Source organism: Malania oleifera, chromosome 4 (genome assembly GCF_029873635.1).
Source record: "Malania oleifera isolate guangnan ecotype guangnan chromosome 4, ASM2987363v1, whole genome shotgun sequence".
NCBI lineage: Eukaryota > Viridiplantae > Streptophyta > Magnoliopsida > Santalales > Ximeniaceae > Malania > Malania oleifera.
Window position 1 is genome coordinate 33,229,518 of NC_080420.1, and position 23,341 is coordinate 33,252,858.

General features: G+C 36.1%; 1 protein-coding gene across 4 annotated transcripts; it reads right to left on the reverse strand.

Moving 5' to 3' along the window:
* Positions 1-1,708: 1,708 nt before the first annotated feature.
* LOC131154134 (WPP domain-interacting tail-anchored protein 2) lies at positions 1,709-21,828 on the reverse strand. 4 transcript variants are annotated; one of them, XM_058106672.1, is made up of 6 exons: positions 21,547-21,828; positions 21,308-21,378; positions 10,901-11,468; positions 9,598-10,775; positions 9,192-9,386; positions 1,709-2,242 (listed from the first exon to the last, which is right to left on the reverse strand). In XM_058106672.1, the coding sequence occupies exons 3-6, from the start codon at positions 11,433-11,435 to the stop codon at positions 2,042-2,044; spliced, it is 2,109 nt and encodes a 702-aa protein (XP_057962655.1). In that variant the 5' UTR covers positions 11,436-11,468; positions 21,308-21,378; positions 21,547-21,828; the 3' UTR covers positions 1,709-2,041. The 4 variants fall into 4 exon arrangements, with proteins under 4 accessions (XP_057962655.1, XP_057962657.1, XP_057962654.1 ...); XM_058106674.1 differs by having other exon boundaries at positions 21,237-21,378; XM_058106671.1 differs by having other exon boundaries at positions 21,308-21,412.
* Between the last annotated feature and the right edge of the window lie 1,513 nt (positions 21,829-23,341).

Consider the following 23,341-nt stretch of genomic DNA (forward strand, 5'->3'; position numbering starts at 1 on the left):
AATGTCAATATATGAAGGTTTCTTTTTTTATTTTTTTATCATGCAAACCAAACACTACCTAGGTGCTATTGTCTCAACCAAACTATTGTGAGGTGTTGTGTGTTTATCCAATACACGCCTAATATGAGATTCTAACATGCTCTCGCATCCAACATTTTTCTTCCACTTTAGAATAGTTCAGAGTTCTTTTGTAAAACTCATCCACATGACGTTTCCCCATTCACAGTATTGTATAGAATCAATCTACAGGCAATACCCTAACCCAGTAATATATTGTCCATCTTGACTTTTTGAGTCTCATAGTTTTGTCAAGAAAAGGGGTGTACCTAATCTCTCTTTATATAGTCAAGGTCTCCATTGTGCATGTACAATATGAGATCCTGGCACCAAATAATTTTTTTCCAAAAGGAAATGCTAGCCGTCACAGGCTCGTGACATATGAATCCTTATGGCAAGAAGAGTGAATATAGGGACATAGGGAGCCATGTACGTTGTTGTATCCTTGAACATGAACTCATGTTGGATAATATTAATTTTTGTGGGTTTGGTGCGGGGGAGGGGGGAGAAGGGTGAACAATTTTATTTGAAAAAAAAAATTACTATAATTTCTAAAAATCCTGCTATCAAAGTCTGTGATTAACTAGGAATATAAAATTTTCACATTTGATTTGAAAGAATGTTACTAATAGATTCTCAAGAACAGCATCCACATGTTTGATTTATTCTTAAGAACAGTGATAAAATAACTCAAATCTTCTAAAAATATCCTCAAACCCAACAAATAACACTTCACAAAAAAAATGTAGACATAGTATTTCAGTGCAAAATTTAACAAATAAAATTGAATATTAAGAAATTGTCTTGCTTATTAAAACATAATATAAAATTATCTTATAAGAAGAGTAAGTCTCTAGTCTCTACAAAGAGAGGAAGAGCAAAAGAATGAGCATTTTCTAGGAAGTATTTTTGCATTTAATGGCATGTTTCATTGATAGGATAAAATAGAATAAATGAAAATTTGAATACAGTGAAGTCAAGTGATAAATTTAATTCCATTCCTACCTACAAATGTACCATTTGGGCATTTGTCCATTCATGCCCTTTTTTTTTAATATCCCAAGCAAGGAATCTCTATACCCATATGTCTAAATATAGGCTGCCAATGTGAGAAGAGTTGGGAAATGAAATTCCAAGTCATAAAAGGTGAATTAAACATGAAAACACCCAAAAACTGTTGATTAATTTTTCAAATCAAACATGTGCTTTTGTTTTGTATTTCAATAAATTCAGTCCAATTCTATAAATGTAATCCTAAACAAATGCATCCAAAAATTACAGGGAATTTTTGAAAAATAAAATAATTAGGGATATGTTTATGCATTTGAAGTGACTCAGATTTACTTGTGCACTAGAACGAAACAGAACATGTTCATTCTACATCTAAAAGAGCATCGACCCGTGGTTTCATTTAACCACCTGTTTCACACAAACTGGGAGTATACATAAACAATGAACTAAAAATTACATACAATTACAAGGGAATAAGAGTTTCAACACAGTTCATCTCCAACTTAGACAAAAACATTAGAAACTACCATCTCTTTATTGCATTCTGATTCCTCCCTTACTCTCACAAACTTTTCAAATGAATAATCTCACACTGAGTGCATTCCCTCCATCCTGTTGTCTTCAAATTGGTACAACAAAATCAGTATAAACACAGTTTCTTTATCATTTACAATCAAATAAATACAATATCTGAATGTATCATTATTCACATTTTGCTATACATATGTTTGGGGCCTTGAAGTTCAAACTTTGGTTTTGGACAAAATGCAACACAATTGTATTTAGTCCAAATCCACACACATCTAAATCCAAAAAAAAGACTAAAATCCATGCTCCCAAACACAACCAATATCAAATGTCGAAATAAAACAAGATAAAATAATGGAGAAACTAAAAAGGAACTCATGAAAGCTACCCTATCTGAACTGCAACATACAAAATTTGGCAGGACAAGAAAACATTAGTTACAACATCAAAAAACATTGAAGAGCTCAGCTTTCTTGGTAAACAAATACGTCACCAAAATTGAAATCAATAGGACAAAAGTAGCCTTGAAAACATAAATTAGGTTATGCTGCCGTCCATCTTCCATTGTCACAGCTTCAAGCTTTGAAACCACACCATCAGCATTTTTCGCGGAAACAGAAGACCCCTCTTCAGCCTGGTTATCCACCTAATTCAAACAGAATGAAAAGAATATTTCAACTTAAAATAACTAAAATTAGTAGAATAGCCAAGAAAGCAGAAATTTTAGAACAGTTACTCTCACTAGAAGGACAAGTGATGCAGCATACAAACGAGATATTTTGCTTTTCTAAAGTTTTACTAGGATCATATGTTCAACATTCTAGAAAAATATAATATAGGAAGAAAGAGTCAACCAGGCAGAACCAGTTCAGTCAAGCTGAAGCAAACCAAACCAAAGCAGCCTGAACCAGCCAAAGAGCAAACATATGGAAAAAATTGGTGATTAACTTGGCATTGGAAAAGTTGGATTCAAGAATAAACAAAGTTGTTTCTATGCTAAAACCATCTTTGATCCTAATAATGTAGCCATATCTATGATCCTAATGCATGACAACAAAGAACCTACATTTTATTGAAGTAGCTCAAAAACTGTGGTGTGTTGTATACCCTCTCAGATACTTCTTTTTTTTTCGTACACGTAGTGCACTAAACAGAAGGGAACTTGAAATCTCATGCTGAAAAGAAAATTCCAGCAATATTATAACTGCTGTATTTAATATTCATCTCAGGAATTAGCACTTTCCATGGCTGGTAATGAAATGGAAGGATGTGTGTAAACCTTTGGAAGAAGGAAATTTTGGGTTAAAATCATTGACTGAATGGGACTCTGCTACTCTCATTAAACTGATTTGAAATATCTGTGAATCAAAGCAGTTTTTGTGAGCAATATGGATTCACTATGCCCTACACTGCCCTCATCCGAAACATCTTTTCGTCTCTTACTTTCCTTACTTAATTTGACCCTCTCATCAATTGGCTCTTCCACCATACTTAACACACCTTTGGAATCCCACTATAATTTTATGTGTTTTCTCACCAATAATCCTTGATTATCTTCATTAAATTTCCTCCTTTCAAAACCCATTTCCATTTCCTTATGACGAACATACACCCCTCGAATTATCAGAATAGGCTCCCTTACTAGCTTGATCTCTCACCAAACCAAACCGAAATCCTGGTTTCCAAAACACAAGAATTAAGTTTCTTAGAAACAGATTCCCCACCTTACATTCCTGGAGCTCCTCCTATTAGCATTTTCCTCTAGCTGAGGAGAAGCATCATACCTATCAGGCCTTCCTGCTTCTATCGCCTGCACTTTACTTTTATTAGAGCATCCCTTGTCATAAACATCAAGGGTGTTGTTCGAAGAGGAGCACAATATTGGATCACCTTGTACTTCATTCGAAGATGGACACTGTTCAACTTGCTTCTGCTCTGAAGGATGCTGAACTCCCCCTATCCTCCCAAGCCATAGTTGGAAAGGCTACCTTATGATCAGGGGCCTGTAGAGAGTCCAGAGACTTTTGGACCTGGCCAGTTAAGAGGCCCGTCTGCCCTTTAGTAGAAGCTTTCCCACTACCCCAGCCCATTTTTAAATCAAAAAACTACTTTTGGGCCTTCTTAAACAATAAGCCCATTTTACTCATCCTACTTTAATTTTATGGCCTATGTGCACTACATCATCTTCAATTTCTCCTTTCACTTGCATAATAGATCCAAGATATCAAAATCTACTAGGTATATACTGCTCTTAATGAGCCTTAATATTACAAGCAACAGTCACCTTTTAGCTCCTAGTCCATAGAGTCATGTGCAAAATATTGCCATACAACATCTTGAAGGGAAATTTGTTTTTTCCTATATAATATAATTTCCTTCATTTTGCACAAAATAAATTCTTCATAAGGTGTTGAAATTTGAGTGTTTGTGAAGTATTTCACAATCCTTTAAATCCCTTGACATCATCCTTTTTTGTATAATAATACTTTAATACTCAATGTCCCTTGTTCCTTTTTAATGAAGTTTTGTTATGTTAAATTACCACTTTACCTAAAAGCTTAAGCTGTTAGGTTGTGGGCCAACAATGTATATCAAGCTTTAACACTCCCCCGCACGTGCAGGCCGACAGCACGTGAAGAGATAAAGACACGATAATATCACTCATTATAGGGAATACAATAATTTTTTAAATACAGCAGAATAAACGCAGGTAACAAGATTAGAACCCAGGACCTCCTGGTAACCAACTCCGATACCATGTTAGAGATTACCACTTTACCTAAAAGCTTAAGTTGTTAGGTTGTGGGCCAAGAATGTATATCAAGTTTTAACATGTTCCTTTTTATCCACTTGTCCCACATTGCCAAGGAAGCCTCATAGCTGGGCATTGTGGGCAAAAAAGCACAAGAGTCCACCATGCACGCATGAGACAAGGCACAGCCCATTAATTTCAAGGGAGTTCGGTCCAACAATGGATAAATGTGGAGTCATGCATGCAGTCATTGTGCAGGGGATGCAAAATCCCAATTCTAAGACTCGCTAATGGGCACAAGTCCAACGACAATCTTACCATTATGATTTTTTACTATTCAAATTTTATTTCTGGCTTGATTTTCTCCCTGTGTTTAGTGATTAATAAATCATTGGACTTATACCCACTTGTAAGAAGAACTACAAGAGGAAGCACATCTCCTCAGAGGATGTCACTGTTTATATCATAATAGAAGATAAGAGACTTCAAATCAAGGCTGTGAAGGCCGAGGAGATATCCTCCAAAGTCAACTGGATAAATCAAAGCCTAAACATCAGGACAGAAGCTTCAAACACCACTTCAACAGCAAAAATCAGAGACCTAACTTCAAACAAAGACTAATAATCCAACTTTCAATAAGAGGGACCCATTTAGTATTGGAAAATTGGGGCATGATACTCCTCAAAGTTGTCACAGGAAGCCCCACCAAGTGCAAACCTAGTTGAAACAAATGCCACAGTTGCAGTTGTTTCTTAAGTAAACATGTTTGCAGACAAAAATGATTGGGCAGTAGGCTCTAAGACTACAAGCACATCTATGGTAACAAATTTCTTTAACCTCCTGCCTACGTGGGGGGAGGAGAAGAATCTCTTTTTCATGGGCAATTCAAATACCTCACCTATTCTAGGAAAAGGAAAGGTATCCAAGCTTTCTTTGGGAGAAGTCCTCTCACTGACTGATGTTCTCATTCCTGATATTTGCTTTAATCTTGTGTGTGTGTCTTTTCTTGGATGGTTTGGAGTGAAGGTCACATTTGAGTTTGATAAGATTGCAATGATAAAAAGTCATGTGTCAGGATTGTAGTCAACGCCCTTTTGTTTTGGATGTACTTGATGTTACCTTTAATAATATTAGAAAAAATGAAAGAAACTTACTAATCATTGATTCTCACTCTGTCAACACTGGGATTTGTATAGGGCGATGAGGTAAAAAAAAATTCAAAAAAGAACAGGAAGAAAAAAAAAAAGTGGATTCACCATTTTACTTTTTTGAAAAAGGAGAACAAAGAAACACCCTAAAAGTCTATGAAACCAGAGAATGGATTCAGGGAAGGTTGCCATCATTGATTGGAACTTTGTCTCTGGAAAAAAAAAAATTGAAAGGGAATTCTTAAAAAATGAGGTGAGAAGAGACACCCCTCGAGCCCTAACTACAACACCAACAATGGTGTGGTCTTGAAACTGAGGGGTGGACAAAGAAAAATCACTATAAAGCTGCAAAAGATCTTCAAAAAGTTTACAAATCAAAATGAGAAAATTTACCCCAGGATCATCCAGTGGAGATTTCATCCTTCCTTAAGATGCTATATGTAGAAGGATTAGTCTCCACCATCTAAGAGAATTCAAGAGTGAGTTGGATCCGCAGAAACCCTATAATTAATTTTCTGTTATCAGGTGGCAACAGGTGCCCCTCGTTTGACACATTGAAAATGCCAAAAAAAAAAGAAAAGAAGGTTGACAAATTAAAATCATGTGTATTGTAACAATAAAGCTGCAATAGCTATCGCTCACAATCCAGTTATTCATGATAGAACTAAACATATGGAGGTAGACAAGCATTTTATCAAGGAGAAAATAGATGAGGGAGTAATCTGTCTGCCATATATCTCGACAACTGAGCAAGTAGCAGACATACTGACAAAGGGACTTCCAAAGAAACAATTTGAAAACTTCATTAGCGAACTGGCCATGGAAGATATCTTCAAGCCAGCTTGAGGGGTAGTGTTGGAAAGTTTCAAATCTGTTTAGTCAACTTTCCTATTTTTCTAAGAGAATCTCAGCTGTAAATGTGTGAATATCCTAGAATATTTAGTTCCCTTAGAAGTTAACATCTTTGGTTCTTTCCTTCTATTCTTCTGCTTTACATCTATTTATACAAACTTGTACCTATGTTACTATTAATGAGAATTATTTCCACAAGAATCTATCTCATTCTAGATATATATATAACTAGTCAATCACCAGTTTAACCCACTGGTTTGACCGGTTGGACCAATTCAGTGGCTTTACAAGGTTGGTCCTTGGTCCAGGTTTCACAACCATGGTAAAACTAGAATAGAATAGTGGGATAATGTTCTTCGAGAGTGAGCCATGGATCTATTCTAAGGTTGCGCCTTTTTAACTGGTTGGTCACAAGCAAGGCCTTCAATTTTGATTTGGACTACAATTTCAAAGCTCCAAAAGTGCCGAAATTTTGATTTCTATGCCAATTTTGATTTCTATTTGAAAAAAAAAACCATAGAAATTAGTAAAAGCATGGATTCTTTTATGAAACTTAAGAAATGGTTAATATACATAATAATGTAAGCTTAGAACTAATATATTGCAAGTTATTACATCTATGGTAATATAATGTATTAAACATATTTGTAACATAATACATGTATACTAAACATATTTGGCTAATACAAATGAAATTCTAAATCAATTAAATATTATTTATTATACACATAAAGATAATTTAGACATGAATGATTACATAAAATGTATTAAGTTAAATAATTCAAATAATTTCAAAATACTTAGTAATAATCTTTTGTTTCAATAAAATAAGATAAATTAAGAGAAATTCAACTTTGCATTTAAATCTCACATTTGAATTCCAAGGAAATTTCATCTATAGCTAAAATTTTGACAAATTTTTTTAAAATTTCAAGGTCTCAGTAACTTTTGGACGATTCATTGAAATTTTGATGGAAATTATGTTAGATAGAAATTGACTACCATTTCGATTTCAAGGGTGATGGACTGTGGAAATATAAGACCATTGTCACAAGTTTAAGTCCAAAGAAAGAATCTTTTTTGCATAAAAACAATAGTAAGGTTGCATACATTGTGACGACCTCCCCCCTACCCTTGTAAAGGGAGGAGCCTTGTGGCGCAAGGACGCTCTTAGTGGTCTCACAAGAACACTACATATAACTCCAAAAGAAATTTGGTCATTTTGACCAAGAACCTTTCTCCATATCTTACGATGCTAATGCTCAATTAAAGATGCCAAAAAAATTGGTAATTGTTAGACTACCACTTTACCTAAAAGCTTGTTAGGTTGTGGGCCAACAACATATATCAAGCTTCAACACTCCCTCACACGTGCAGCCCAACAGAACGTGGAGAGATAAACACACGATAGATAACACCCATTATTACAAGGAAAACAATAATTTCTTTAAACGCCATATAATGAACGCAGGCAAAGAAACTAGAACCCAACACCTGCTGGTAACTAGCTCTAATAATACCACTTTACCTAAAAGCTTAAGCTATTAGCTTGTGGGCAGACAATGTATATCAAGCTTCAATAGTAACATTATCTCATTAGTAGACTTAGTAGATATAGTCAAAACCCTAACAAGAGCCACTCAAATGCTCTAAAAGATTGTTAAGATACTCGAGAACTACCCTAGAATATGGTATCATGTATAGTTAATTTGCCAATATGTTGGGCACAGTGATGCAAACTATGAAGCCTAGTGTCACAATCCCACATCAGGCACGTACTAAGAAGATTTTCGCCAAATAAGGATGGACTAGGTCTCAACTTTGGGAAGCTCCCTTTGTGGGGGCAAATCTGTGAGGCCTAATGGCCAAGAAGTTGGGCCAAAGCCCTTATTCATTTGGTTTTAGAGGCACCTTAGGGATATTACCATGTGAATGGGTCTCACATAGAGGTATGGGAAACTCTAACAAGGGCATCAAAGATTACATGGAGGATCCTCCCACATTGGCAATGTACTAGGGAGATCTTGGCCATGTAATTAAAAATTAGATCTTAACCTTAGGAGGTGCCTTTTATGGAGGAAAACCATGAGGCTCAACATCAATAAGCCAAAGTAGACAATACCTCACTAGAGTTGTGCCAAGACCGTTACATTTAACTTGCTTGATAATCGAGAAAATAAATAAGGAAACCTAAAATACTACTTTCCTAATAGCTTGAATCCAAAAATCTAATAATTTGAGACCTACTAAAAATACTACTAGAAAACATCAAACAAAAATTAAAAAAAAAAACATATTATAGCAACATCTTCACATTGAGCAAATAACTCCAAATGCTTTGATGTTGCTCATGCATGACCTCGACATTCTCCATCAAGTGGTCAAGTCACACACAGTAAATATCTGTTCATGAATGCAGGCCAATGAACAATCAAGAACCCATGTGCCAAAGGAACAAGGCCACTCAAAGTGTTGACCCAGGAAAAAAAAAACATTCGACAGCATTCAAAGAAATGCACAATATAAAATATCACATTTTTTTAGCATTGTAAATTTGTTCAGCCCAACAACACAAACAATACACAATTAAATGCATCAAGCAGGCCAAACATAATTTAATTGTTAAAATTCAAATGAAGAAAACATAGATATCAAAGTCATAGAAATCCTATGCACTACTGAGCCTAGCTTGAAAAATGTTGAAATTTTTCAGCTTGGCACCACCTAATGGGCCTTTTGAGTTTTGATATAAGCCTGGCCTAGTTTCACACAGGCAGACTGCTATGCCTTATTCTTTCTGATCCACTTGTCATAAGGAATAGAAATAATAAAGGAGTATCCACCTGAACTTTAGATGAAGATTCTGCAACTGCCTCCTTGGATGTTATGGTGCAATCAGCAATGGTTGAATCCTCCTTAGGAAACAGAAAACCTTTGTTGTTGTCATCTACATTTTCATGAATAATTACAGAGGCATCCTTTCTAGTCTCACATAAGTTCTCTGCCAAATTTTTTCTCTCCTTCATTATGGAATGTAACTGCAAACAAAACATATTTGTAGGATGAGCGCTCTAGCTGGCACCATCGGTTAATAAATTGATGTATTTCCTCCATATTTTTTTAAAAATAAATAATAGAACTAACAGCAGAAAACATCAATTCACTCAGACGAAAGCAGGCAGGTAGTAGGGAATAAAAGCTGTGAGTAAAGTTGACAGCAAGGAAATGGAGAAGCAAGAAAGTATATACCTGACTCTGCATGCGCACCCTTTCAACAGTAAGTTGTGTCACCATATCCATCATAAGCTTTGTTCTGGCATGTATCTCTTTTGCACATGCTACTTTTACATCATTAGTTTCGCACAAAGATTTCTCCAAGAATTCTACTCTATCCTTTAGAAATTTTACTTCTTTATTGAGCTCTAAATTATTTTCAGATAATATAACACTTTGCTCCTCTGCAATCTCAGTCTTAGTTTCAGCTTTTGAAGCCTTTGATTTTAGATCCGCAATTAACATTTCCATATCCCAAATTGCAGAATACAACATGTTCTGCTGTTCTTGACTTGCTTCAAAGGATGCCTTTGCATGCTGCAGTTGGATTTCCAATTCCCTCAACTTCTTCTCAAGCAAGGTCACTTTCTCTGCATTACTGTCACTACCTTTAAGAAAACCCAGCTCTTCAGTAAGCTCCAAATTTGTCTCTGTCAAAACTGAAACCCTGGCTTCTGCAGTTTCAGCCCTCCTTTCTGCTTTAGAAATGCTTTCTTTCAATGTCTCCATTATATTTTCTGCTTCATTAAGTTGCTCTAGATACAAGTTCTTGGAAGCATCTGCACTCTTCAGCTGTACCCTAGTTTCTTTCAGCTGTTCTTCAAGTAATTTTACTTTTTCTCTTAAAGTAAACAATTCAGTCTTATCAATTATACAATTGTCTTCAGCTTCATTGAGGCTGTCCTTAGAATTGGCAGTAGGTTCTTCATTGCTAGTTGCAAGATGAAGTAAAGCTGCCTCTCTGGCTTTTAGCTGTTCAATGCAATCTTGAAGTCTGGAGTTCAGCTCACCTTCTCTTTGAGTTGAACCATTTAAATTGAATTGAACTATCTGAAGCCGGCACATCAATTCCTTCGAAATTCCCATCAACACCTCAGCAGCATTTTCTGCTTCTAAAAACCTCCCCCAAACAACTTTTGCTGCTTCTTCCATGCCAAAAGCTACCTGTTCTGTCAAGTGTAGCTTTTTTCCCAGCTCTTCTTCATTCTGTTTTAATTCAGATATCCTCTTCTCAAGATTCAGCTCTCTAGCTATAGATTTCTCAAGCATCCTCAGAATGTATCGTTGTTGTTTGACCATCTGCATTTTTGACTTTGCATTTCCCTCTGGGAACTGACCATTTTCTGAGTATTCGGTACTCATATCATTTTCCCCTGTTGTGATCCATGTGTGGGAAGTAAATAATCAAAAGATAATTGTTTTCCAATTTATCACACATCAATATGGTCTAAACATAGAAGAAACGTTGTTATGTAGTAGATGACATTTTATAACTTACAATTTTCATGTTGAGAAGCTAATAATGCTCTCTGCATGTTGTCTGATTGCATCTTCATCTCTAAGACCTTCTCTTGACACAGCTTCAAATATTCTTCAGAATCATGCAACTTCTCTTTCACTACACAGACCAATTCTCTCAAATGTTCACATGATGACATTTTCTGACAAGCATCAACAATCTCAGTTTGGAGAGAATCCACGAAATTTCCCAGTTCTCTGACCTCAGAATCTATAATGCCAGACAAGAGATCAAATGCCAAAGCCACTTCAACAGAGTGTCCCAAAACATAGTTGTACTCCATTGTCATTGGTCCATCATCTTCTTTTGAAGCCAACATGTGGAGCAAAAGCATGTCTAAGTTAACCAACTTCTCAGAAGAATATGCCAACTCCAAGTCCAATCTCATTAAAACTTCCATCATGTTTTGTGTCTCTTGGATGCCTTTTCCATGAGGTGAGACCCCTTCATGTATGTAAATTTTATCTGCCTCTGGATCTGTGGCATCCATGTCATCAACAGCAGAATCACCCATTCTTTTGGTTCAATTGTTCAAACCAGCAGCAACCTAGGCAAGAAAAATGAAAACTGTAGCGTCTGTATTTTTTGGGCAAAACTATCGTACCATCATGAGAACAGCAAATAGAAACAGAAGCCAACTCTCGATATAAAGAGAGCGGAAGACTAGAAGAGGAATAGAATACACGATATTCCACCACATACAAAGTAATGGCATATTCCATCAACTGTGAATTTGATATAAGACCCCAGATAGATACCGCATTAATTCCTGCAGACAAATGATAGAAACATGCAACAAGGCAGCTTACTGCATACAGTTAACACAAAACCCTCACCACCCGCCCCAACTCCACCAAATAAATACATAAATAAAAAATAATTAATAAAATTTTATGCTAGTTTTGGGCTTTGAAGGGGGTTAAGGAAGGAGATCCTCTTTCTCCTTTTTCGTTTGTTTTTATGGTAGATGTTTTGAGTAGATTGGTTTACAGGGATGTAGAGAGAGGGATTGGAGTGGGAAGTGAGGGGGTTGTGGTTTTTCATCTTCAGTTTGCGGATGATACTGTTAAATTACCACTTCACCTAAAAGCTTAAGCTGTTAAGTTGTGGGCCACCAATGTATGTAAAGCTATAACGCTGCTCTGCACATGCAGCCCAACAGCATGTGGAGAGATAAAAACATGATAGATAACACCTATTACAGGAAATACAATAATTTTTTAAACACCACACAATAAAAGCGGGCAACAAGACTAAAACTCAGGACCTTCTAGTAACCAGCTCTGATACCATGTTAAATTACCACTTAGCCTAAAAGCTTAAGCTGTTAGGTTGTGGGCCAACAATGTACATCAAGTTTTAACAAATATTAGTTTCTTTTTGGAAGATGGGCGGTATCTTTTAAATGTGCTCACTATTTTGAAATTGTTTTAGAGGATCTCTAGTTTAAAAATAAATTTGAGGAAGGGTGGGATAGCTTGCATTAATATGGATAAATCTAGATATTTGGAGTTGTCACTTTGGTTGGGTGTGCCATTCTTGATTGGCCTTTGATTTATTTGGGTGTGTCTTTTAAGTCGTAATCCCAGGACAGTTGGGTTTTGGGATCCAGTGGTGGAGAAAACATCTAAGAGGTTGCATGGGTGGAAGACTGCACTATTTCCACTAGGTGGGAGAGTACTACCCTCATTCAGGCTTGCCTTGCTAGTATCCCTCTTCAATTCTTGTCTATCTTTAGAATTCATGTAAGGGTAGAGAAAATCATGAGATATTTTCTTTGGTCTGGAGATGAGGAGAAAAAGGATCATTTGGTTAGTCGCGAGGCTGTATGTAGGTTTAAAAAGGAGGGAGGTTTGGGTCTTGGTGAGTTGGTGTTTGAGAACATTGCTTCAATGGATAAATGGTTGTGGCATTTTCCCTTAAAGGAGTCTTCCCTTAAGAAGTTATTAGAAGTAATATTGGCTTGTGGGAAATGGGTATTACATTTGGTTTTGGGAAGTCATTTGGTGGGGGGTTCTTTGCTTTGCACATCTTTTCCCCGTTTGTATAAACTGTCTTTTTCGCACAATGAATCTATTTCTTCATTCTTTATTTCAAATGGGGTGGGATTCCCATTCTTGTAGGGCTCTTTATGATAGGGAGGTGTTGCAGAAATTAAGTTTGTTGATGGGTAGGCTTCTTTCCTAAACAAGGGACTACCATTCCTGAATTCTTGATTCTTCTGGGGAGTACTTGTGTAAGTCTTTTTTTGGGCATTTAACCAATTAAAGCTTGTCTTTCCCATTTCATAGTCCTATCTGGAAGGCTATAGTCCCCTAAAATATTAGGGCTTTTATTTGGTTGTTATTAATAGAATTAACACTAAGATTGCAAAGCAGAAAGCCTTTTAAGGATTTATCACCGGACATTTGTTCTCTTTTGCTTTGGAAGTTCCAAATATGTTTCTGATTGGTTCCTTCATTGCTTTTTTCATGGAGGGTGGGGAATGATCTTTTTGGCTTGATTAGATAGAGTTGGATGTGTCTGGAGTTGATAGAGGATTTTTTTGGCTATATCAGGTTTTGGGAGCGGTAAAGATGGTTTCACGTTGGGGAGGTGCGCAAATTTTGCAGTTTTGTGGGGGATTTGGTTGGAGCATAATGCAAGAATTTTCATGGGAAAGAGGATGTATTTGATTGTGCTTTGGGATAAGAGGGCCCCTAGTGGGCTATTGCAGCAGGATGCTTCAAAGGGATTTCTTTTTCTGATTTACAGCATGATTGGCTGGCTGCGCTGTTATTATTTTTATCTCTTTTTTTTTTAATTTTTTGTTCTTGCATCTTTTAAGGAGGATTTCTTATGCTATTGTTATTGTTGTACTTGTTCTCCTTAAGAAAATCTCTTCTTTTTGGATCAAGAAAATTAAGTAAATTTTATGCCTTCAATTAATTATTGATTATTGTTAACCAAACCCATGCCAACCCGATGAAATTGGCGTGTCATTGAGGTTAGTCTGTAACTGACTTCTTAACAACCAATATCCGTACAGTACAATATTAAATTTTTAATAAAAAATTCTTAGGCTCCTGGTCAAATTTCTGTAAAAAGAAAAATTGGTGACATGTCCCATATGTTCATAATAATGTGAACGTTCTTGATCCTTTCCTGCACCTCCTCTTAAAACTTTACCTGAAAATTATGACATATCCCAAATTTTCCAGCCATTAGGATGTTGAATGATCTTCCCTTTGGTATGTGAACGTTCTTGATCCTTTCTGCACCTCCTCTTAAAACTTTACCTGAAAATTATGACATATTTGGTCCCCTCTGGGTTTCATTATTACAAGCCTGCTTGTTGCATACCATACACTTACAGATCTACCATCAAAATTTCCAGTTTCATTTATAAAGAAGGACTTCTAATTTTCTGCTATTGCTTCAATTATATTCACATACCAGGAAATCCAGATACCCTAGCAGATATGAAAAATAAAAGAACGCATTTCTTTCCCACCATCTCCACATATTAGGAAACAGTTCTTTATCAAAGTCTATCTCTGGCTCAAGTCTGAATTTCCAACCTGATTCGAGACCAAACCACAATCTGACCCAGCCCTTGATTCTAACATGATTCTATGTTCCTTTTTCTTAATATAGAATTTCAGGTTCTGTTTTGTATTCATTTATTCAATTTTTCAGTTAAAATAAAGAAAAGGAAACAAGCTAGCTTAAAAGAATGACACAAAAAAAAAAAAAACCTGCAGCCAATTTTAAGAAAACCGAATTGAAATGTCAATTGGAGAATTTTACTAGAGTCTATTATCCAATCAAAATAAAATCACCGCAAGATTGTCGAGTTTGGAAGCTAAAGGGTACAAGTTGACTACCATTGGCCCCTTGATCATTTGACATGGCCAAGTGTCACAAGCAAAACACTTCACATCTTGTGAAGGGCCATGTAGCACTAGTTATGGCTCACCAGCTTAAATAGTTGCCAAAAGTATGCCACAGTTTCACCACATGAAAAAATTCACAACCATTGAACGCAAATGAAGTGGAAGCAGTAAGTAAACTAGAATCACGCGGTAAACTATAAAGCAACACAATTCAATATTCACACGTTTGTAGGCAAGGTGTGTTTAGCAAGGCAAGTAGGTTAAACAAGCTTACAAATAGCCAGTGAGTTTCATAATGACTGACAAAAACCCACTGTTCCCTAAAGAACTTTCTATACTACTTTCTCACTCTTATCACAAGGAAACATCAAAGTGACCAAGGATACATTCAACTTCTCGTCTGCAGAGTTGCGATGTCTTCAATGGTGCTCTGCCTGTCAACGATGAATAGCTTGAGGCAACCGTCGTGGAGCACAAGATGCACCTTTATCCAATTCGGAGGATCAACCACATAAGAGGCCTTGACTTTGGCCAAGATGGAGACTGATTCTTCATATTCGCAAAATAGTCTCCTATCTCAAGCTCATAGTGACTTGATCTATTATGGATGGAGCTTGACAAGCACCAACTCACCCATGTCGAAGTGCAACGGTCTTCTCCCTTGATCAGCCCATTTTCATTCACTTGGAAGCTTTCTCCAGGTAAGCTCAAGCAATCTCCATATTTTGTCTCCATTCGTTGATGGAGATGTGTGCTCTCAAACTCTTCCCTCTGTATGCTCATCCATTGTGTGCGGCAACTATGGTTGCTGGCTTGTTACATAGCTCAAAAAGACTCTTGTTTGTTATTGAGCTCTTTTGGGTATTGAAACATAACTGAACCATGTCGAGTAATTGCACCCAATTCTTTTTATTGGCAGTGATGAAATGGTGCAAATACTCAAGTAATCCATCGAATCTCTCTGTCAATCCATCTACATGCGGGTGGTAGCTCAAAGAGATGTCAAGTTGTGAATCTAGGGTTCTAAGAAGTTATGTCCAGAAGTTTCCTATGAATAATGTATCTTGGTCACTGACAATGTCTCAAGGAACAACCCTTCACAATGTGAAGAACAACTGTGATGTCTCCTTTACCGAGAGTACTTTGATGCCAATATTAAAATACAAGACTTCAAAAACCGGTCTACAACCATGAATATAAACTGCGTGTCCCCAACTGTAGGTTGGTAGTGATAAAGTCAAGTGAGAGACTCTCCCACAATCTCATTGGTACTTGAAGAGGCTCCAATAGCCCTGCAATTTTCTTCTGCTCAATGAACCGGACCTAGTCTTGCAGGCAAGTGAAACAAATTCAAGAATACTCAACCAACTCATCACGCAAGTATGGTCAGTAATACCTCTGCTTCAACAATGTCAAAGTCCAATTCTTGTCCTTAGTGGCTTGTCTACATGGTGTTATGACATTTATACAACAATGTCTTCCTCAAGTCACAAGCTCAAGGCATAAAGAGTCAGTTACCATGTGTCAACAAAAATCTATCCTCTAACTAGAACTGGCACACTTTGCCCTCTTCCACCAACTTCATAAGGTTTTGGGCAATTGGATCTCTAACAAGGTTCTCCTTAATGCGCCCCCGCATTGTTGTGGCAACATTACTTAACTTCAATTGAGTTACTAGTTGTAAGACCTCAAGCTTGTCCTTTCTACTCATTGCATCTATGATTTGATTCATCCGCCCTATGTTATGCTCGAAATTTCTCAAACTCTACTAGGAAGTCTTGCCAACGGGCCTCTTTGAGGGGATAACTTAGGTCGTGTTAAGAAACAACTAACAGCTGAGTTATTTGCTTTGACCACAAACTTAGACCTAAATTGGTAATGCCACCACACGTGTAGAAAACAAATCACTACTAGCATCTTATTCTCTTAAGCAATTTACTTCCACTCAGCTTCACTAAGCGTATGACTTCGTACGTAACAGAATATGCAATCTATAACAGGACTCCACCAACACCATAGTCTAATGCATCTATCTGCACCTTGAAGAGCCTCATGATGTTCGGAGCAAGTACTGAATCCCACATCATGGTTTCTTTCACGTTGTCAAAGGCTTCTTGGCACTCTTCCATCTAATTCTACCTATAAGGAACACAACTCCTTGACTATCATTGGATCTTCCAATATTTAATTGCTCTCACCTTCTCTATATTCATCCAAATATGACCTTATTCAACCACATGACCAAGGAATTTGATGCTCCTCTGAGCAAAAGAGCACTTCTCTTGCTTCACATAGACTGCTCTCCTTCATCTTAACGAATATCTTCCTTAGATGCTCTTCATGTTCCTCCAAACTGGATAACAAAATTATCCAAGTATACTACAACAAACTTCTCGAGATAGTCATAAAACAACTAATTCATCGAGTGCAAAAAGTCACTGGCGCATTTGTCATCCTAAAGGGCATCACCAAGAATTCATAAGCCCAGTATCATGTCACGTAAGTAGTCTTTGGCTCATCACCAAGAATTCATTAGCCTAACCGCAAATCAAGTTTGGTGAAGTTATTGGCATGACTTAGCTCATCAAACCAACAATAAGTGGAATGGGATGCTTGTTGCACACAGTCACTTTGTTGAGTCCACAATAGTCCACACATCAACATATTCTCATCATGTCCCATTTGAAACAACATCCATGCTTCTAATGATGCTCTAGAAGGACGTATATAACCCGCTTCCAATAACGCATCAAGTTGCTTCCTCCACTCTACAAGCTCTAGAGGCACCATCCAATATAACCCCTTAGCAAAGGGCTTCATCCCTCATAACACCTTGTCATAGTGGCAAGTTGTGCGGTAACTTATCCAACATCACAACTATGTACTCCAACACATCTTGGATGGTAGTAGCACCCATCCTTGCCTACTTCTTCATCCACCAACAACATGGTAGAATATGTTGGTTCACACCTTCTTAATCCCTTTTTTAATTGCTAAGAGGAACTCCATGTCATCCCTTTTCTTTGTAATGACTTGCACCATAGAAGTTTGATATCCCATTAGACAAAGGGAACCCACAAATAGTATTGGTACCACCTTAGCCTCCCTTAAAAGTTCCATTCCAAGTATCATTTGGAAATCATCCATAAGAATGGTTGTGAAATTCACCTATCCTGCCATTGTCCAAGCTTCACAATCACTTACTTGGCTACTCCCATTGTATATTAAGAAGTGGAGTTAACTGCTTTCATGCGTCACAAATCCTTCTCCAAGTTTAAGTCTCTACACTACCACATGTGAAACAAAGTTATGGTAGCCCTGGCATACACCATAACACAGGTGCTCTTCTCATTGATGCGCAGATCCATAAACATGTTTCCTTTAGCCTAGGTGCGCCAAAAGAGCAGGATCACCAATTGATTCCTCAAGACTAACTGAGTTGCTATTATCCCTTGTTGGAAGTTGCCATTGCTTTTCTCACCTTGTCAATCCCTTTGTGTTGCGCAATGTAAGGCTTGAAAATCCTTTCCTTTGCATTAAACCTCTTTTGAGAAAAGGGAAAACCCATCTTTGTATGAGCATTGACTATACCAGGCTTTATAGTGGGCTCATTGCCCTCTTTGTGATAATTCGAATTGAGACATGACTAGGAAACCCAGTATAAGTTTCAAGAGACCACTAGCTTTAATTCCTTCCACTAGGCTGGAAGTTGGGTTAGATCACCACTAAAAACATATGAGCTTCTAGCTCTTTTACTCAAGTCCAAGTACTCAAATCCTTGGGGGCCCAAATCCTAATTGATGGTCAGGCAACCCAACCCACTCCATCCCACCTTCACTGCACTCCCATCACCCCACAAAAACCTAGCCACCTTTGCCATTTGAGTCATAGTCCCCTTATGGAGATATTGCTGACGATGGATGATCAAACTGCGGCTGCACCTGCAACTGATGCTTCGGCTGCATCTGCTGCTTGCCCTATTTATGTGTCTACTGCATCACTTGTTGTTGTGCCTGCTACATTGCTCATTACTGCCACTTCTGCATTTACAACTACATTTATCATAGATCCTATTCTTCTCTGCCAACACCACCTGCCTCCAAGAACGACCACCTCTCTATAAATCTTTGCCACAATCATCCTTTTCATTTTGGAAAACCCTAACCGCCACACATATTTCTTGCACAGATTTTCCTCATCAATCCCCTCTTGGCCCTCTAGGAAAAAACACTGAAAACCGTCTTCCTTTCCACCCCAACCCTATCTCCAAGAACTTCACAAGTTTTGTTGGTCGAAACCAACCAATACCTCAAACTACCAAATCTAGTGCTTTGAAAATCCCACCCTAGTCTGCAAAAAAAAGAAACCAGACCTCCTGGGAACCACAGCACTGATACCATGTTAGATTATCACCTTGTCAGAAAGCTTAGGCAGTTAGGATGTGGCCCAGCAATTGTATATCAAACTTTAACAGAAATTATTGAGCCTTTTTCTCCAGATGGTTGGGAGAGTTTAATGAGTTTATGGGGATCTTTTGGCTCTTCAGATGGCTACCAAGCTTGTGCAGTGATGATACACCTACTCACATAGGAATACATTTCAGACTAGAGCTAAATGTGGAGGCCAGAGTTGTAAGTTAGCCATTTAAACAATCAGATGTACTATGTGATCTCAGAGGATGTTAAGAAGTTAGGACTGAAGGTTGGGCCACACCCTGACCCATATTAGGTGGCCTGGATAACGAATAATAATGTGAAGGTTGATAAATGATGTCCAATCACATTCACTATTGGCAATCTTAATGAAAAACCACATTCAGTATTCTGCTTCTTAAACTCAGTCATGTACTTTCAGGCAGACTCTGGATTTGGGATCATGTTGCACAGCATGCTAGACGTGCCAACAGGTATTACTTCATCAACAGCAAGAAAAGGTACACCCCCACTTGTGCCAATAATACAAAGACTGACACTCAAGAATAGTTCACTCTTTATTCAGAGAGATTTTTGTGAGAAGTGTGCTCCTAACTTGCCAAAGTCGTGTTCTTTCCAGCGAGGAAGGATTTATGTAGTACAAATAATCTATATGGATAAGTTTGATAGGCTTTGGAAGCCTAGGCCGAAGAGAACAAATGTCACATGAAAGGAGCAATTTCGGTTAAAGGAAAAGTCCACATGGTAGTTTAGGAGTGATATTGGCTACTTTTTATTTCAGTTAAGTGTGCAGTTTTATTTATTAAGTTGGTATCCCTTGGGTTGAAGCCTATATAAATACATGAACTGTTTTATTTTAATTAGAGTGGAGTTTTGAGATAGTTTTGCTAATCCCTTGCAAGTGTAGCCTCTCCCCATCTCCTTCCTCTTCTTTTTCTTGCGATGCCAAAAGATTGGCAAAAACTCAAGGTAAAAACCAAAATTCAAACAGCATTAATTAAATTTCAAAAAAGGCCAATCCCCAAGGTGCTTACAACCCTTATTTTAAGTCTAAATTTACTTTCCAAAAAAAAAAGAAGGTGTATTGCCTTAAATAAATCAAATAAACCAAAATTAAGATCTACTCCTAAATTAGGAATAGGGCTTCCTCCTCTTGTCCATCTCCTCCTCCATTCGGCTGTTTTTGAAATTTTATTGAGAATATCTTCTATGAGCCTTCTGTTGTGTAGTTGTTTGCATGATCCAGCCCTCTTTCATCAACAGCAATTTTCTTCCTTAGTTGACACTAATGATAGTCAAAGCCATGCTTTAACATTTATCCATTTCATCACTCTTTAGTCACCCGAAATTCTTGTACTTATTTGTTCATATTAACACAAATGCAGTATAGTTTGTTACATGCAAGAGTTCACCAGATGAAAAAAGTCTGCAGCACTGAAAACAAATATAAAAAAGCCAAGCTCTGACCCAGTAGAGCAAAAACTCCCTAGAAAAATGATGTAAAGTTTTAAAAAAAGGAATGATAATCTAGCATATGCATGTGTAAGGGAGAATAAGATCTAGGCACTGCTTTAGGAGCAAAAATCAAAGTTATAATTCCAAGATTCCGGTCAACCAATATCATTCTTCTTGAATCCGTGAAGATATACAAACAATTGACCAGTACATCGAATTCTTATTTTTCAGCATCAAAGAATCTTCCTAGACTATGTGATGTTAAATTGGATGCATAAGCAAGCAGCAAGTACATCAAATTTATATTTGCAGCATGAAAAAAACTTTCTAGAGTATGTAATTTTGAATTGGACTTCATGTACATGGTGAAATTTTGCTTGCGAATCAAAGATGTTATGAAATTATCTGCAAATAATGTAAGGAAAAAATTTAAGTTTCCTTTCACTCCACAGAATCAACAAGACTTAAAACCTACAACCATAATAGAAATAACATAGCTTAAAATCAATTAAATTGCTGGAATGCAAAAAATTGACACTCAAGGCCACTAACCCAAATCTTAGATTTCACAAATTCAATAATATAACCAACATAAGCTGCCGAGAAGAGTCGAACTCCAATACCTCGGAAGCTGCCCACCGTATGAAAGCCCACTGAAAGTCAATATTCTTCAATACCCAAATCAGCTAACCAGCTGCAATTGATAAACTTTTCATCAAAACAAAGTCCTGTATCAATCAAACACAGTTACTTCAGCTATAACAAAAAGATAATCAATGGAAGAAGAAGAAGAAGAAGAAGAAGAAGCAAAAAAGAAGAATAGGGAGGGGGAGGAAGAAGGTTGAATTTTCTGGCAATGTACCTGTGGAGATTTTTGAAGGGTCGTGCGGGCTTCTCAGATGGAAAAGGATGAGCCAGAGAAGATGGAGGGGGACTAACTATTCGTCTTCCCATTTGGTTCCCGTTACCGTTAGTTCAGTGAGAGGGTTTTTTCAGTTTGCGTGATCTGCTTCCAGGGGAGAAGCTAGCCTGAGCCTTTAGGTGCAGGTTAGTCAACGTGAAAGAAACCGGCGGCGGTCCCATGACGGAACCTCATGGGGCGCACATCAGCTGCAGCCTACAAGCAATCAAGCATTTCGATATTGAATCATATTTTTGGAGTATAGTTTAAATAGATATTAAATGTTTTAAAATTTAATTTATTACTAAAAAATGAATTTATTATTATATTTCCCCATTGTCTATCCGATTATCTCGGGCATACATAGGATAACGATTAACTCTATAAGAGTAATCCCAAAATATGCAATGTAAAAAGTTAATTAATTTTCCTTAAATATTATTGAGAGCATAAATTTTAAATTTTAAATTTGAAGATCTAAAACTCGAAATTCAAGCTTGGCAAGCATAAGGTAAAAAATATATATCTAATAATTAATATCTGTGTAGTTATATATCAAATTGTATGCATATATGTGTGTATATATATATATATATATGTTATAATTTTTAGAGAATTAATCTGAATGCTTCAATTTCTATGATATAAGTTAATTCTATTTTGCATTTCGTCTTATTCATATAATTTGAAATCAATGACTTAGTTAAAATATGTACTATGAGATGTAAGCCAAATATTAAATATTTGCCCTCCATCTTTTCATATGCAAAATTGTACAATAATATTTGCAAATTATACTCTATATATATATATGTGTGTGTGTGTGTGTGTGTGTGTGTATGAATGGTGTAAATTATTTTGTGGACAAAAATATTCTTATCTTTTAAAAGAAATACTAAAAACTCCTAAAACATATAATTATAAATCAATTTATGGAAAAAAATTTCCTCATTTTTAAAGATAGATTTCTATAGGAGTAACATTCCTAAAAGAAATAAATTTCTATATTATATAGAAGTATGGATAGTGTAAATTATTTTCTTACAAAAAATGTTCTCATTTTTTGAAAGTACGACTAAATATTCTTAAAGAAAGTAAACTTCTATAATATCTATAAAGAATAAATTAAATCAAATTAAGATAAATTACTTCTAGAATGTCTAAAAATTAATGTGTGAACTTAAATAAAAAAAAATGCATTTAATCAAAAAAATAAAATCTAACATTATATATAGATATGTAAATCTACATCTATACTAAAATAAATTAATATAAGTAAAAACAAAATAAATCAATTTGCTGCAAAATATCCTTGTATTTAAAATCAATAAAAAAATATTTCTTAAAAACAAAAAATTCAACCAAAATTAAACAAAATTTTTTTTATAAAATTTATTTTAGATATCTTAAAATTTAAACCTAAAAAATAAAATTTATTTAACAAAAAAAATGTCATGTACACCTATCATATATATATATATATATATATATATAAGTCCGAATAGTATAAATATTTTTTGTTTAGAAGAAAAATATTTCTAAAAAATAAAATTCAATAACACTAGATAAATCAACGTTAAAAAGTTTTTCTGAATAGATCAAGATTTAATTTAGAAATAAAAAAAAAACCCATTTCATTTAAAAAAAATAAAACAAATGCAATGATTTATAAATATTAAATAAAATATACATTCCAAAATAAAATAAGTAAATACGCCTGATGTCTTTTAATTATTATGAAGTTTGTAATATATAT

What these genes read in the sequence shown, in the direction of transcription:
- LOC131154134 (XM_058106672.1), bottom strand. Translation starts at nt 11,435, where the DNA reads ATGGGTGATTCTGCTGTTGATGACATGGATGCCACAGATCCAGAGGCA. An exon ending in AGCTTCTCAACATGAAAATT is followed by an intron (nt 10,776 to 10,900) that starts GTAAGTTATAAA and finishes GGATCACAACAG; the next exon opens with GGGAAAATGATATGAGTACC. An exon ending in GGGTGCGCATGCAGAGTCAG is followed by an intron (nt 9,387 to 9,597) that starts GTATATACTTTC and finishes TTTTGTTTGCAG; the next exon opens with TTACATTCCATAATGAAGGA.